The sequence below is a fragment of the Bombina bombina genome, chromosome 12 (genome assembly GCF_027579735.1).
Source record: "Bombina bombina isolate aBomBom1 chromosome 12, aBomBom1.pri, whole genome shotgun sequence".
NCBI classification, from domain to species: domain Eukaryota; kingdom Metazoa; phylum Chordata; class Amphibia; order Anura; family Bombinatoridae; genus Bombina; species Bombina bombina.
Genome location: NC_069510.1, coordinates 37526995 through 37542779, shown reverse-complemented (window position 1 = coordinate 37542779; position 15785 = coordinate 37526995). Strand labels below are relative to the sequence as shown.

Genomic DNA, 15785 nt, shown 5'->3' with positions numbered 1-15785 from the left:
TATCTGTCCAGATCCCGGGATCCTCAGGCGGAGGCAGTGGATGCATTATCACTTCCTTGGAAGTATCATCCTGCCTATATCTTTCCGCCTCTAGTTCTTCTTCCAAGAGTAATCTCCAAGATTCTGAAGGAATGCTCGTTTGTTCTGCTGGTAGCTCCAGCATGGCCTCACAGGTTTTGGTATGCGGATCTTGTCTGGATGGCCTCTTGCCAAACCGTGGACTCTTCCGTTAAGACCAGACCTTCTGTCGCAAGGTCCTTTTTTCCATCAGGATCTCAAATCCTTACATTTAAAGGTATGGAGATTGAACGCTTGATTCTTAGTCAAAGAGGTTTCTCTGACTCTGTGATTAATACTATGTTACAGGCTCGTAAATCTGTATCTAGAGAGATATATTATAGAGTCTGGAAGACTTATATTTCTTGGTGTCTTTCTCATCATTTTTCCTGGCATTCTTTTAGAATTCAGAGAATTTTACAGTTTCTTCAGGATGGTTTAGATAAAGGTTTGTCCGCAAGTTCCTTGAAAGGACAAATCTCTGCTCTTTCTGTTCTTTTTCACAGAAAGATTGCTAATCTTCCTGATATTCATTGTTTTGTACAAGCCTTGGTTCATATAAAACCTGTCATTAAGTCAATTTCTCCTCCTTGGAGTTTGAATTTGGTTCTGGGGGCTCTTCAAGCTCCTCCTTTTGAACCCATGCATTCATTGGACATTAAATTACTTTCTTGGAAAGTTTTGTTCCTTTTGGCCATCTCTTCTGCCAGAAGAGTCTCTGAATTATCTGCTCTTTCTTGTGAATCTCCTTTTCTGATTTTTCATCAGGATAAGGCGGTGTTGCGAACTTCTTTTGAATTTTTACCTAAGGTTGTGAATTCCAACAACATTAGTAGAGAAATTGTGGTTCCTTCATTATGTCCTAATCCTAAGAATTCTAAGGAGAAATCATTGCATTCTTTGGATGTTGTTAGAGCTTTGAAATATTATGTTGAAGCTACTAAGTCTTTCCGAAAGACTTCTAGTCTATTTGTCATCTTTTCCGGTTCTAGAAAAGGCCAGACAGCTTCTGCCATTTCTTTGGCATCTTGGTTGAAATCTTTAATGTCGAGTCGGGTAAAACTCCGCCTCAAAGGATTACAGCTCATTCTACTAGGTCAGTTTCTACTTCCTGGGCGTTTAGGAATGAAGCTTCGGTTGATCAGATTTGCAAAGCAGCAACTTGGTCCTCTTTGCATACTTTTACTAAATTCTACCATTTTGATGTGTTTTCTTCTTCTGAAGCAGTTTTTGGTAGAAAAGTACTTCAGGCAGCTGTTTCAGTTTGAATCTTCTGCTTATGTTTTCATTAAACTTTATTTTGGGTGTGGATTACTTTCGGCAGGAATTGGCTGTCTTTATTTTATCCCTCCCTCTCTAGTGACTCTTGTGTGGAAAGATCCACATCTTGGGTAGTCATTATCCCATACGTCACTAGCTCATGGACTCTTGCTAATTACATGAAAGAAAACATAATTTATGTAAGAACTTAACTGATAAATTCATTTCTTTCATATTAGCAAGAGTCCATGAGGCCCACCCTTTTTTTGTGGTGGTTATGATTTTTTGTATAAAGCACAATTATTCCAATTCCTTATTTTATATGCTTTCGCACTTTTTTCTTATCACCCCACTTCTTGGCTATTCGTTAAACTGATTTGTGGGTGTGGTGAGGGGTGTATTTATAGGCATTTTGAGGTTTGGGAAACTTTGCCCCTCCTGGTAGGAATGTATATCCCATACGTCACTAGCTCATGGACTCTTGCTAATATGAAAGAAATGAATTTATCAGGTAAGTTCTTACATAAATTATGTTTTTGTTATTCAGGCAGAACTTACAGTTTTAAGAAAGTTTCCAATTTACTTCTATTATCGAATTTGCTTCATTCCCATAGTATTCTGTGTTGAAGAGATACCTAGGTAGGCATCTGGAGCACTATATGGCAGGAAATAGGGCTGCCATTTAGTGCTCTTGCAAAACTGCTGCCATATACTCCTGATACGTGCACGCTCCTGAGCCTACATCCCTACTTTTCAACAAAAGATACCAAGTGAACAAAGAAAATTTGATAATAGAATAATTAGAAAGTTGTTTAAAATGGCATGCTCTATCTGAATCATTAAATATTTACTTTGAATGGATATGAGACTCAGAGTATTTCTTTCATGATTAAGATAGCGTGAAAGTTTTTAAAATTGTTCCACTTTATTTCTATTATTAACTTTGTTTTGTTCTGTTGATATCCTTTGTTGGAAAGCTAGTTAATCTTAGGAGCATGCACATACTCGGAGCACTATATGGCAGCATTTTTTTTCAACAACAATGTGTGATACACATCACAAAACTGCAGCTGTATAATGCTCCATACAAATGCATACTCTTTTGCCTACCTAGGTATGTTACTCAACAAAGGTAAACAATAGAACAAAGCAATTTAAATAATAGAAGTAAATTGGAAAATTCTTTAAAACTTTATCTACCTGAATCACAAAAGAAAAATAAATCTTTTCCTTTTTAGCTGCACCCTTTTACCATTAGAGAGAGGCTGTGACGTGGGCCATGTTAGAAACACTATTAGGGCAGGATTATTACTCAGAAAGGTGATATTAAAGATCAGCAGGTTCAGGAGATCACAAAGGTTCCACTGTATTATTTTAATCTCTTGTTTAACAATTTGTGTAATTGACCATTTTTATTGACACCTTTTGTAATTAGATTGAGCAGTATGTTGTTGTACTTTGTGTTCTAAGTTTTCTTTGTCTAAACTGATACATTATAAGACAATGGGTACAGGTTTTTTTTCTGGTCTAGTTATGGGGGTCTCAAGAGGTCAGTATTTCAGGATCTGACCATTTTATATAATGTGGCTTATCAGTGTTAGCTCAAAATGGGCTCAAGGAAAAAATATCCTTAAATGTAAACAAAACAAGAAAAGCGTAGCATTTACTGCTTAGGAGATAACTTGCAATGTAAAAAACCACATGAAACAGTCCATCTCATGTGGTGCCGAGGGAACCAGCTGACTTGTTTTGGCAAAATGCCGTAGTCATAGCTGTACATCCCACTCAGCATCTGTTAACAATTTTAAAACACGTTACGTTTTTTTTAAAGTGGTTTAACTTTTTCCCTAATTATGGGTCCATCCTCAAATCATGGCCTGCACAGGTGTTCTGAGGACTGTAGTTATTAAACACTGGGGCACGGGAAGTTAGTAGAGGCATCTAGATCAGTGTTACTTCTCAATTCCTGGCCTCAGGGCACATTACCAGATCAGGTTTTCAGGATTACCTTAGATGAGAGCAGGTTGTTAATCATTGCTACTGATTAGCTGATTATTTCACCTGTGTTCTTGTTCAGGTATTCTGAAAATGTTGCCTGTTAGTGTGTCCTGAGGAGGGTAAGTTAGTAGAGGGACTTGGACCAGTGTTTCTCAGTTACAGTCCTCAGGACACATTAACAGGTCATATTGTCAGGGTTTTATATTGAGTGGCAACAGGTTAATAACCATGGCTACTGGAACTGCTGATTATTTCACTTGTCCTGCAAAATCTTGCTTGTTAGTGAGCCCAGAGGAATGGAATTGAGAAACACAGATCTACACGTTCTCTGGAATATAATTTGTTAAACTAAGATCTATGATGCCTGACACAACTTTTCAAAATGTCTTCAGTACTGAGTTCTGCCAGTAGAGGGCACATACGGATAGCATACCGTTCAATTGTACTTGTCCATTATAGCAAATGTTTTATCGTAAAGCTTCATCTGAGAAACGTTCTCCGTATCTACCCAACCAATATACATGTGTAATTCCTTCATTTTACCTGTATTCATCGCAAATCCTGGCCGGCTGTAGTTATAGTACTGAATCTCATCGTACCATCTATCGACAGGCTTTCGACCTTAGAGGATTAAAAGAAGGTAAAAAGTCACATTTATTTGAATAATTTTCATTTATATCACTTTATAGGGAAAATGCAAATATCTCAGAATAAGCAGATATTAATGCATTCACAATAAAAAATTAATATGTTTAATAAAGACTTATAAATTAAAAAAACCCCATAAAAACAAGCAAACAAAAATAAACAACTAAATGCAATGATATTTGAAACTCCAACACTGAGGTATATTTAAGTCTAATAATAGGCCTGTGCCTAGGGCAGTAGGATTTAGAGAGGGTCAGTTCATTTAAATGGGTGGTTCTAGGCAATAATTCCTTCCCACTCCTCTACTCTCCAAATATTTGTCTTTATCAATTTTAATGCAATTAAATAATCCTTGGGTGTCAAGTGGGGCTATGTGACCCCCTCTGTGCATTTGTAGCTTCCATTTGTGAACAATATGGGCAAGATTACAAGTGGCGCTCTAACTGTGCTCAAAGTAAACTTTTAACACGTGTTGGTTAGCACATTTTTCAGTCAAAGTCATCACTAATGTCTAATAAAGTCATCATAAATATATGGTGCCTAAATGTGTATGCATCATTAGAAATACATATAGTGCAGAAATATATCCTGACACCTTCCATCCGAGAGTATAACCCTACCTGCTCCACGTAGTGATGGTGAATGTAAAAGTGCCAAAGATATAATAAAAAAGGACACAAAAAAATTAAAAAATTAATTCAACTAAAAGGGATATGAGCCTGAAGTAAACACTACCGGATCAATGTATAAACCCCTGAGCATATCCCTGAGTCAACAAGTATGACGCCATTATGTATACCATACTATTGAAACTCAAGAAACGTGAGGTGGATTTACAATTGCATGGTGGTTTTTATCGGATTATCACCGAAATGGTCTTATACCTAGAGGCTTCAGGATCAAGAATATTCCTGGAAGATGACGTCCTACTAAATAACACCCTAAATCATTGCTTACTATTGACAGCTCAGGAGATAGCACAGATTCTAATGACCCTACAACTGTAACAACAGCAACTCAACAGGCTACACAGGTTCAGCCACCTAGAGAGACACAACTGGGGGTCCAAACAAGCTCAAAAAAGCTAGAGGAGGCAGAAGCCACATCCCAGGCATGGGATGCTCTGAGGGAAAACCACCCAGACCATGTAAAAGAGAATTTAGTCTTCAATCTAACAAATGTATTGTCTGATGCTGAATTATCCTTAATAAGTAAGGGACTCACATCTTACATGGGGAACAATTTTGATACATATTAGACATTAATAAATGTACACAATTACTACTTATGAGGGAATTTTTCCTAATCCATCTACACAGGACACCATATTTAAACAAAACAGGTTTTATCCTGTGAGCAACAATCCTAGTATTAAAACCTTTTAAAGATTATAACATTCCAGATTAACAGCATGGGTACAAATTCTGAACATAGTTTTTTCAATTTAACTAAAGAGGAGAGATAAGCTATAACGACTCTCTCTAGTGATCCTGAGTTGTTATATGTGAAGTGGACAAGGGTGGTAGTGTTGTCATGCTTCATTACGCTTATTATCACTCAATTATCTGATGACTCTACCTATAAACCTCTTAAGGTTGACCCTACAATGAAATTTAAACAAGAAATAGATTTTATGATCAATAAGTATACCGCTGTGGAGTATTTTGACCAGAATCTATATCATTTTCTTAGTTTCCTGTGATACCAATTAGGGATGCACCGAAATTTCGGCCGCAGAAAGTTTTGGCCGAAAATTGCATTTTTGGCTATTTCAGTTTTGGGTTTTTTTTTTGCCTATTTTCGGAAAAATTATTGTGTAGCATGTTTCAAATTTGATGCTAGCCTAGAGCTGCTGTTTAAGTTTATTACTTGACTTACTGTTCTGCATATAATGAGTTTTCTAGGACTATACTTTATTTGGATAATCGATAAAAAAAAAAACCTCTTAAATATGATTATGTTACATAGAACTAAATGAAGAATAATACAGTATATTGAGATTTATAATTGTTTTAAGTAGGGATGGACCAAAATTTTGGTCGCAGAAACATTTTGGCTGAAAATGGCATTATTTTTTGCCTGTTTTTTTTTTTCTTGGTAAAATTATTGTGTAGCATATTGTTTTAAGATATTTTTGTCCAATTTTAGTGTGTTACTTTCATTAAAAGTGTGGGCTTTTTTTATTGGCTCTAATTATGCAAAAAAAACTAATAAATAAATAAATTTGAAAATAATTTTGAAAAATACATTTTCGGTATCCGTTTCAGTTTTCGGCCAAGTGCATCCTGGATTTTCGGATTCGGTTTCGGTCCAGAATTTCTATTTCGGTGCATCACTAATACCAATTATTTACACTTTTCCTGAGGTACATAAACATCTCACTTGTCCACCAGGTAGGCCAATATTTTTGCCACATGGATCTTTATTACAACCTTTGTGTCACGCCGCGCCGTTGCTAGGGGCGCAGCGTCCTCTCCATGCTCGTTGCCTAGGGCTGTGTCGGCTCAGTATGCGTGCGGGCGGCGCTGACGTCATCGCCGCACGCTACTGATGCCGGCCGGTCTCTTGGTGCCTTGCCAAGGGTATTTAAACAGGCAGTAAGCGACCAAGTATAGATGCTACTTCGTGTACCCCTGGGAGTGACAGATCGTTTGCTGGATTACTTGTTACTGAACCCTGCCTGTCTCACTACGCTAACTGCTTAACCCTAACCTGCTGGACTAATACCTGTTACTGAACCTTGCCTGTCTCACTATGCTTACTGGTTAACCCCTAATCTGCTGGACTGATACCTTGTTGCCGAAACCCTGCCTGTCTTACTACGCTACCTGGTTAACCCCTAATCTGCTGGACTGATACTTTGTTGCCGAATCCTTGCCTGTCTTACTTCGCTTCCTGGTTAACCCCTGAATTGCCGGTCTGCTTCTTGTTGCTGTATCCTGTCTGCCTATTTGCCTTGTGCTGTCCTGCCTGTGGTGAGTGCCGCTCTCCTCGTTTTCCTGATATTCTCTGCTCTGGGATATTCCCTATCTTTCCGACTTGACGCAGGGATAAGAAGACTACTGGCTGAGTTCGGTCTGATAGAGGTGGCACGAGCTGTTTATCTCCAAGGACAGATGTTGGGATCCCATACTACACAACTGCAGAATATGGATTCTAAGCTGGAGGCTATCACCGCTCAACTCTCCTTACTAGTCACATCGAGGAGTACCACTCCTGTTGTTACACTGCCAGTCCCTGCTCCTAGTACTGTGGCTTCTCCCTCTGCTTCTGGAAGCATACCCTGGATACCTTTACTTGACAAGTATGAAGGTACTACAGATTGCAGGGGTTTCCTTAACCAATGCAGGCTGCACTTCCGTAAAGATCCCCACAGCTTTCAGTCTCCCCAGTCAAGGGTCACCTTTAACATTTCCTTGCTGAAAGACAAGGCCCTAGCCTGGGTCTCTCCTCTTCTTGAACAGGACGCTCCACTTCTGCTTGATGCTGATGAGTTCATCTCTGCTTTTTCTGCTGTGTTTGGGACTTCTGGCCGTACCTCTGCTGCAGAATATTCACTCCTGGATCTTCGCCAGGGCAACAGACCCGTGGCTCAGTTTGCCGTGGAGTTCCGCACCTTGGCACTTTAAACCACTTGGGATGATAGTGCTCTCAAGGCAGCCTTCAGGAGGGGTCTGCATGAACGCATCAAAGATGAACCCACCTATCAGGATATTCCTTCTTCTTTGGAGGACTTTATAGCACTTTGTATCAGCCTGGACTCTCGCTTTCAGGAGAGACAAGCAGAGAGAGACCAAACTAGGAGGGTCCTCCCTTCTCATCCCCCTGTTCGTTCGGCTCAGGTGGTATCCTCTGCCCCTTCTGCAGCTCCAGTTACCTCAGTGGAGGAACCCATGGACCTCTCCTCCTTCAAACCTTCAGAGTCCGAGAGACAGAGAAGGAGACTGAGGCTATGCTTTTATTGTGGCTCTAACTCCCACCAACTAAAGGACTGTGACATTCGGCCGGGAAAAGCCAATGCTTAGAGGATAACACAGGGGTACCTCTAAGCATGATCTCTACCAAACCCCCTCACTCCTCTCGGATCCTGGTACCTGTTACCCTTACCTTCCTTCAGAATACTGTCCACACTCAGGCCTTCATTGATTCGTGGGTAGCTGGAAACTTCCTGGACCACCATTTTATGATTCAAGCTGGTCTACCTCTTCTACAGAAAAGACATTGTCTCAAGATAACCACCCTGGATGGCTCCCCCCTTGGTTCAGGTTTGATCTATTTTGAGTCAGCACCCCTGACCCTGACCATTGGTGTTCTTCATACCAAACAGCTCCAGTTCAAGGTCATTCATTCCCCAGCTCAGCCTGTCATCCTTGGCCTCCCTTGGCTTCGGTTACACAATCCACACTTCGACTGGGCTGAGGGACAACTGGCTTCTTGGGGTGCCTCCTGTTTCCACTCCTGCCTTGCTAAAGTCACTCCCCTGCTCCACGTTCCCATAGCCAGCATCCTGACTCCCTCCATCCTTCCTTTGGTATATGCAGACTTTGCTAATGTGTTTGAGAAAAAAGCAGCCGATGTGCTGCCACCCCATCATCCCTATGACTGCAAGATCAACCTCCTTCCCGGAGCCCCACTTACTAAAGGCAGGACGTATCCACTCTCCATGGCTGAAACCAAATCCATGGAGGAGTACATCGAAGAGAACCTAGCTAGGTTTCATTCACCCTTCTTCCTCTCCTGCTGGGGCTGGCTCCTTTTTTGTTGGTAAGAAGGATGGTGGGCTCAGACCCTGCATAAACTACAGGGCCTTGAACAACATAACCATCAAGAATCACTATCCCATACCACTGATCACCGAATTGTATGACTCACTCCAGAATGCTCGCTTCTTCAATAAATTGGACTTATGTGGGGCATACAATTTAATCCGCATCTCTCCAGGCCACAAATGGAAGACTGCCTTCAACAGAAGATATGGGCATTATGAATACCTTGTAATGCCCTTTGGGCTGTGTAATGCCCCTGCAGTCTTCCAGGCATTTGTCAACGACGTCTTTCGTGACCTCCTCAACCGCACTGTCATCGTCTACTTGGATGATATCCTTGTTTTCTCTTCCACTTTAGAGGAGCATCACAGGCACGTGAGACAGGTGCTTCTTTGTCTCAGGGATCCGCAGGCATTTCTAATCGATGCTCTGACAGTTCCTTGGAACTTCAGTCTAGTATACCTGTTTCCTCCATTTGCTCTCCTTCCAAGAGTCATTGCTCGAATCAAGCAGGAGAGGGCATCTGTAATTCTTATAACCCCGGCGTGGCCTCCCTGGATTTGGTATGCAGACCTAGTGGAAATGTCATCCTTTCCACCTTGGAGACTTCCTCTAAGGAAGGACCTACTACTTCAGGGTCCTTTCCTACATCCAAATCTTGTTTCTCTGAAGCTGACTGCTTGGAGACTGAATGCTTAGTTTTATCTAAGCGTGTATTTTCAGAGTCGGTCATTGAGACCTTGATTCAGGCTCGTAAGCCTGTGACTTGCAGTATTTACCATAAGATCTGGCGTAAATACTTGTATTGGTGTGAATCCAAAGGATACCCTTGGAGTAGAGTAAGGATTCCTAGGATTTTGTCTTTTCTCCAGGATGGTCTGGAGAAGGGTTTGTTGGCAAGAACTCTAAAAGGTCAGATTTCGGCATTGTCTATTTTGTTACATAAGCGATTAGTGGATGTGCCAGATATGCAATCGTTTTGTCAGGCCTTGGTTAGGATTCAGCCTGTGTTTAAACCTGTTACTCCTCCATGGAGTCTTAACCTTGTTCTTAAAATTTTACAACAGGCTCCGTTTGAGCCTATTTATTCTTTAGATATTAAGATGTTATCTTGGAAAGTTTTGTTACTTGTTACTATTTCCTCTGCTCAGAGAGTTTCTAAACTCTCTGCTTTATAGTGTGATTCCCCTTATCTTATATTTTACTCTGATAAGGTGGTTCTGCGTACTAAGTTTGGTTTCCTGCCCAAGGTTGTTTCGGTCAAGAATATTAATCAGGAAATCGTTGTACCTTCTTTGTGTCCTAATCCTGCTTTTCACAAAGAACGCTTGTTGCACAATCTGGATGTTGTGCAAGTGCTAACATTTTATTGGCAGGCAACTAAGGACTTTCGTCAGTCTTCTACATTGTTTGTTTGCTTTTCTGGGAATCGCAAGGGTCAGAAAGCTACGGCTACTTCACTTTCCCTTTGGCTCAAGAGTGTTATTCGCTTTGCATATGAGACTGCTGGACAGCAACCTCCTGAGAAAATCACAGCTCATTCCACAAGGGCTGTTTCTTCTTCCTGGGCCTTCAAAACTGACTTCTGTGGAACAGATTTGCAAGGCTACAACTTGGTCATCTTTGCACACTTTTTCCAAATTCTATAAATTCGATACTTTTGCCTCGTCTGAGGCTTCTTTTGGGAGAAATGTTCTTCAAGCAGTGGTGCCTTCTGTTTAGGTTACCTGGCTTGTCCCTCCCTTATCATCTGTGTTCTCTGGCTTGGGTATTGGTTCCCAACAGAAATTGATGATTTGTGGACTCACCGTGTCATTAGAAAGAAAAAAAAATTTATGCTTACCTGATAATTTTATTTATTTCTTGACACGGTGAGTCCACGGCCCGCCCTGTATTCAGACAGTTTCTTTTTATATAAACCTCAGGCACCTCTGCACCTTGTGTTACTTCCTTTCTCTCCTTTCCCTTTGGTCGAATGACTGGGGGATTGTGGGTAGGGGAGTGATATTCAACAGCTTTGCTGTGGTGCTCTTTGCCTCCTCCTGCTGGCCAGGAGTGATATTCCCAACAGTAATTGATGATGATCCGTGGTCTCACCGTGTCAAGAAATAAATAAATTTATCAAGTAAGCATAAATTTTGTTTTCGCTTCTGTGTAACTGTTAACCCGACACTCGTTTATGACCCCTGTATTAGACAGTTATTATTTATTCATTTGTATTATTTTGAATGTAACAGGATGTTGTTTATGTGTCTACGGTAACCAGACCTGGTCAGGTCACAACACGTCCGGTAATTTGATTGGGGGGGAAGGCATATATTGTTTCTTTGTACTACATGCACACGGTTTGTCTGAAGAAGGGGTTTTGTTTTCCCCAAAACTTCACTTAATAAAGTGCACATGAATTTGAAAAGTCTGGGGAGTGCAGGATCCTTGTGGCTCTCTGGATACAAAGTCGGTTTACTATTTTCCAGTTACGGCACCCCAGCAAGTTGACTTTTAACATAAGGTGAGAGTGCCCCTTTCCTTGACTTTTTATAAACATATATATATGGCAACACTGTTTCCTGTCATTTAGTGCTCCAGACACCTACCTAGGTATGTCTGCAACAAAGAATACCACAAAAAAATTGTAATCAGCCCAGTATGACACATTACATTGCTATGATGCTAGTGCCCCCTACTGGTGTCTCTAATGTAGTTAGCCCTATACCTTTTAGTTCCTTATGGCCGGAGCAATAGTAAATGTTTTCTCCATATCCCCACTTGCTGTGCTTCATAGTTCTGATGGACAGCAGATAATTTGCCCATCTTTGTGCTGAATTACAGAGTTCCCTGCTGAGCTGAAGAGGAGGCGAGCCATGTCGCTTGCGATAAGCATTATGCATAGACAAGAAATCCGTCTCAAATTGCGCCATATTGCCACCTTTAGAAAAAGGGAAAAAAAAGGATATTTTATTACAAGACCGGAGGTTCCTATTTTACATCCATTACTTTCTTTACTCTTTACTTCAAACTCTCTAGCAGTACATAGCAACAGAGAGAAAAGTAACAGCCAATAAACATGAAGCAGAGACAATAAAGGGTCCCTCCCAAAACATAACATCCTCTTTCTTTACTGCTCTCTGGCAAAGAAAGGTGATGTCATTTATGTGATTTCTTATTTTAATTTTCATGTTATTGCTGGTTTTTTAACCCCTATCTAACGAATTCACTCATTCACTGAGAGTGACTTATTTTATGTTACTGTCCTTTTTAAAAATATTTCTGTGTCGTTTCTTATTTTTATATTACGTATCTATCTATCTTGGATAACCTTCTATTACCGTTTTTCTTCTCTAACGGTTTTTCTAACTATCTCAAAACCATTATGATTCTCATTCTTATATTTTCGTTCTGCATCCGCTCCCTCACAGTCTAATCAGAAGACTTGTTTTCTGTCCCGCTTATTTCCAAAGCCATTAGAAAGCGCACTTGCGTTTCCACTGTATTGTATTAAGATATTAATAGCATCTTTTAAAAAAATGTAAGTCCTCTACCTGCAATTTACTTTTACATTAAATTAATAATGGAACACAATAAACATTATCACTTGAAGGGTCAGTAAACGCCCTGAGGTTTTTATATAAAATGTTTAGTTATCCTATAATATAAAAGGCCAAGTGTGTTTGTCCGAAGCTGTCATGCGCAGTAGAGACAGCACGAGGACAAATACACCTGGCCTTACCTGATATGCTGTTTGCGGCGGTGGGGCGAAAGTGGGCGTGGCCGGGTGGGGCGTGGGTGTGACCGGTCACGTTAGGGGGCGTGGTCGGGTGTGGTGGGGGCATGGTCTGGCACGGTTGGCGCGAGAGAGAGGGGAGAGAAATAGAAAGAGAGGGAGAGACAAAAAGAGCGGAAGAGGGGAAAAGAGCAGAAGAGAGGGGGAGAGAGAGCAAAATAGAGGGGAAAGAGCAGAAGAGAGGGAAGAGAGAGCAAAAGAGGGGGGAGAGAGAGAGCGCAAAAGAGAGGGGAGAGAGAGAGAGCAAAAGAGAGGGGGAGAGAGAAAATAAGAGGGGGAAAGAGAGAGAGCAAAAGAGAGGGGAAGAGAGTGAGCAAAAGAGAGGGGGGAGAGAGAGCAAAAGAGAGGGGAAAGAGCAAAAGAGAGGGGGGAGAGAGAGCAAAAGAGAGGGAAGAGAGGGGGAGAGCAAAAGAGAGGGGGGAGAGAGAGCAAAAGAGAGGGATGGCAAGAGAGCAAAAGAGAGGGGAGAGAGACAGAGCAAAAGAGGGGGAGAGAGAGAGCAAAAGAGAGGGGGGAGAGAGAGAGCAAAAGAGAGGGATGGAGAGGGACAGCAAAAGAGAGGGAGAGAGACAAAGCAAAAGAGAGGGGAGAGAGAGAGTGCAAAAGAGAAGGGGGAGAGAGAGAGCGCAAAAGAGAGGGGGAGAGAGAGCGCAAAAGAGAGTGGGGAGAGAGAGCGCAAAAGAGAGAGGGGAAAGAGATAGCGCAAAAGAGAGGGGGGGAGAGAGAGCGCAAAAGAGAGGGGGGGAGAGAGAGCGCAAAAGAGAGGGGGGGAGAGAGAGCGCAAAAGAGAGGGGGGGAGAGAGAGCGCAAAAGAGAGGGGGGGGAGAGAGAGCGCAAAAGAGAGGGGGGAAGAGAGAGCGCAAGAGAGAGGGGAAAGAGAGAGCGCAAAAGAGAGGGGGAGAGAGAGAGCGCAAAAGAGAGGGGGAGAGAGAGAGAGCAAAAGAGAGCGGAAGAGAGAGAGAGCAAAAGAGAGGGGGGAGAGAGAGCAAAAGAGAGGGGAAAGAACAAAAGAGAGGGGGAGAGAGAGCAAAATAGAGGGGAAAGAGCAAAATAGAGGGAGGGGGGAGAGAGAGCAAAAGAGAGGGGGGAGAGAGAGCAAAAGAGAGGGATGGCGAGAGAGCAAAAGAAAGGGGAGAGAGACAGAGCAAAAGAGGGGGGAGAGAGAGAGCAAAAGAGAGGGAGGAGAGAGAGAGCAAAAGAGAGGGATGGAGAGGGACAGCAAAAGAGAGGGGGAGAGAGAGCGCAAAAGAGAGGGGGAGAGAGAGCGCGAAAGAGAGAGCGCAAAAGAGAGGGGGAGAGAGAGTGCAAAAGAGAGGAGGAGAGAGAGAGAGAGCGCAAAAGAGAGAGGGGGAGAGAGAGAGCGCAAAAGAGAGAGGGGGAGAGAGAGAGCACAAAAGAGAGAGGGGAAAGAGAGAGCGCAAAAGAGAGAGGGGGAGAGAGAGTGCAAAAGAGAGGGGGAGAGAGAGAGGACAAAAGAGAGGGGGAGAGAGAGCGTGCAAAAGAGGGGGGGAGAGAGCGCAAAAGAGAGGGGAGAGAGAGAGAGAGCGTAAAAGAGAGGGGAGAAAGACAGCGCAAAAGAGAGGGGGAGAGAAAGCAAAAGATGGGGAGAGACGGAGCAAAAGAGATGGGGGAAAGAAAGCAAAAGAGAGGGAGAGAGGCAGCAAAAGAGAAGGGGGAGAGAGAGAGCAAAAGAGAGGTGGAGCGAGAGAGAGCACAAAAGAGAGGGGGAGAGAGAGCAAAAGAGAGGGGGGGATAGAGAGAGAGCAAAAGAGAGGGGGGAGAGAGAGCGCAAAAGAGAGGGGGAGAGAGAGCAAGGGACCGCTGCACTGCAAAAAATGACCAGTGTAAACGTGCTTTAGGACTAGTATGTAATAAAACGTCTTTGCAATATATTTTCATTATTTATTTTGCCCCCTTTTCATGTAGTTTAGCTCTGAAAATTCAGCAATTTCTAATTCTCAGAACTAGAAATGTACCTGCTGACTTCTCAAGGCTAACCTTGCAACATATATGTCCTTAATTGACTATCAGATAACAACTGCAAGAAAAATGCACTCTGTACTAAGTAGAGGTGTGCGGGCCAGAACCTTTTGTTTCGGAATTTTTTTTCCTTTCGGATATTCAAGGAAGTTTGTTTCCCCAAATATTCGGTGGCTGCACTATTTGGTCTTCGTTTAGTTTAAAACAAAATGAAAAACAAAATTTATGCTTACCTGATAAATTTCTATCTTTCAGGATATGGTGAGTCCACCTTGTCCTCAATTACTGTTGGGAATATCACTCATGGCCAGCAGGAGGAGGCAAAGAGCACCACAGCAAAGCTGTTAAGTATCACTCCCCTTCCTACAAACCCCAGTCATTCGACCGAATGAAAAAGGAGAAAAGGAGTAACACAAAAGGTGTAGAGGTGTCTGAGGTTTAGTAAAGTCTTAGAATAAAGGGCGGGGCCGTGGACTCAACATATCCGGAAAGATAGAAATTTATCAGGTAAGCATAAATTTTGTTTTCTTTCCTAAAATATTGTGAGTCCACGTCATCCTCAATTACTGTTGGGAACCAATACCCAAGCTAAAGGACATGGAGGACTAGGTAGGGAAGTAGACCTAAACAGAAGGCACCACTGCTTGAAGAACCTTTCTCCCAAAAGAAGACTCAGCCGAGGCAAAAGTATCAAATTTATAAAATTTGGAAAAAGTATGCAAAGAGGACCAAGTTGCAGCCTTGCAAATCTGTTCCACAGAGGCTTCATTTTTGAAAGCCCAAGAAGAAGAGACAGCCCTTGTGGAATGAGCTGTGATTCTCTCAGGAGGCTTTTGTCCAGCAGTCTCATATGCCAAACGAATAATACTTCTCAGCCAGAGAGAAAGAGAAGTAGCAGTAGCTTTCTGACCTTTACGTTTCCCAGAAAAACAAACAATGGCGAAAATCCTTAGTCATCTGCAAATAGAATTTAAGAACACCCACAACATCTAGGTTGAGCAAAAGACGTTCCTTATGAGAAGAAGGATTAGGACAGATGGAAGGAACAACAATTTCCTGATTAATATTTCTATCCGAAGCAACCTTAGGAAAAAAACAAACTTGGTACGAAGAACTGCCTTATCTGCATGAAAAATTAGATAATGCGAATTGTACCACAAAGCTGAGAGTTCCGAAACTCTCCGAGCAGAAGAGATAGCAATAATAAACAAAACCTTCCAAGATAACAACTTAATATCTATAGAATGCATTGGCTCAAACGGAGCCTGTTGCAAAACTTTAAGAACAAGGTTAAG

The 15785-nt window shown here is 42.0% G+C and overlaps 1 protein-coding gene across 1 annotated transcript in view; it reads right to left on the bottom strand.

Annotated features, from left to right (window-relative positions):
- LOC128642647 (Golgi-associated plant pathogenesis-related protein 1-like) overlaps positions 1–11647 on the bottom strand; it is a 93268-nt gene extending 81621 nt beyond the window's left edge. Inside the window, exons 1-2 of the mRNA XM_053695429.1 lie at positions 11443–11647; positions 3859–3936 (exon numbers count right to left, since the gene is read on the bottom strand). Coding sequence (XP_053551404.1) covers positions 3859–3936; positions 11443–11647 — 283 coding nt within the window. The remainder of the gene's footprint in view (positions 1–3858; positions 3937–11442) is intronic.
- Between the last annotated feature and the right edge of the window lie 4138 nt (positions 11648–15785).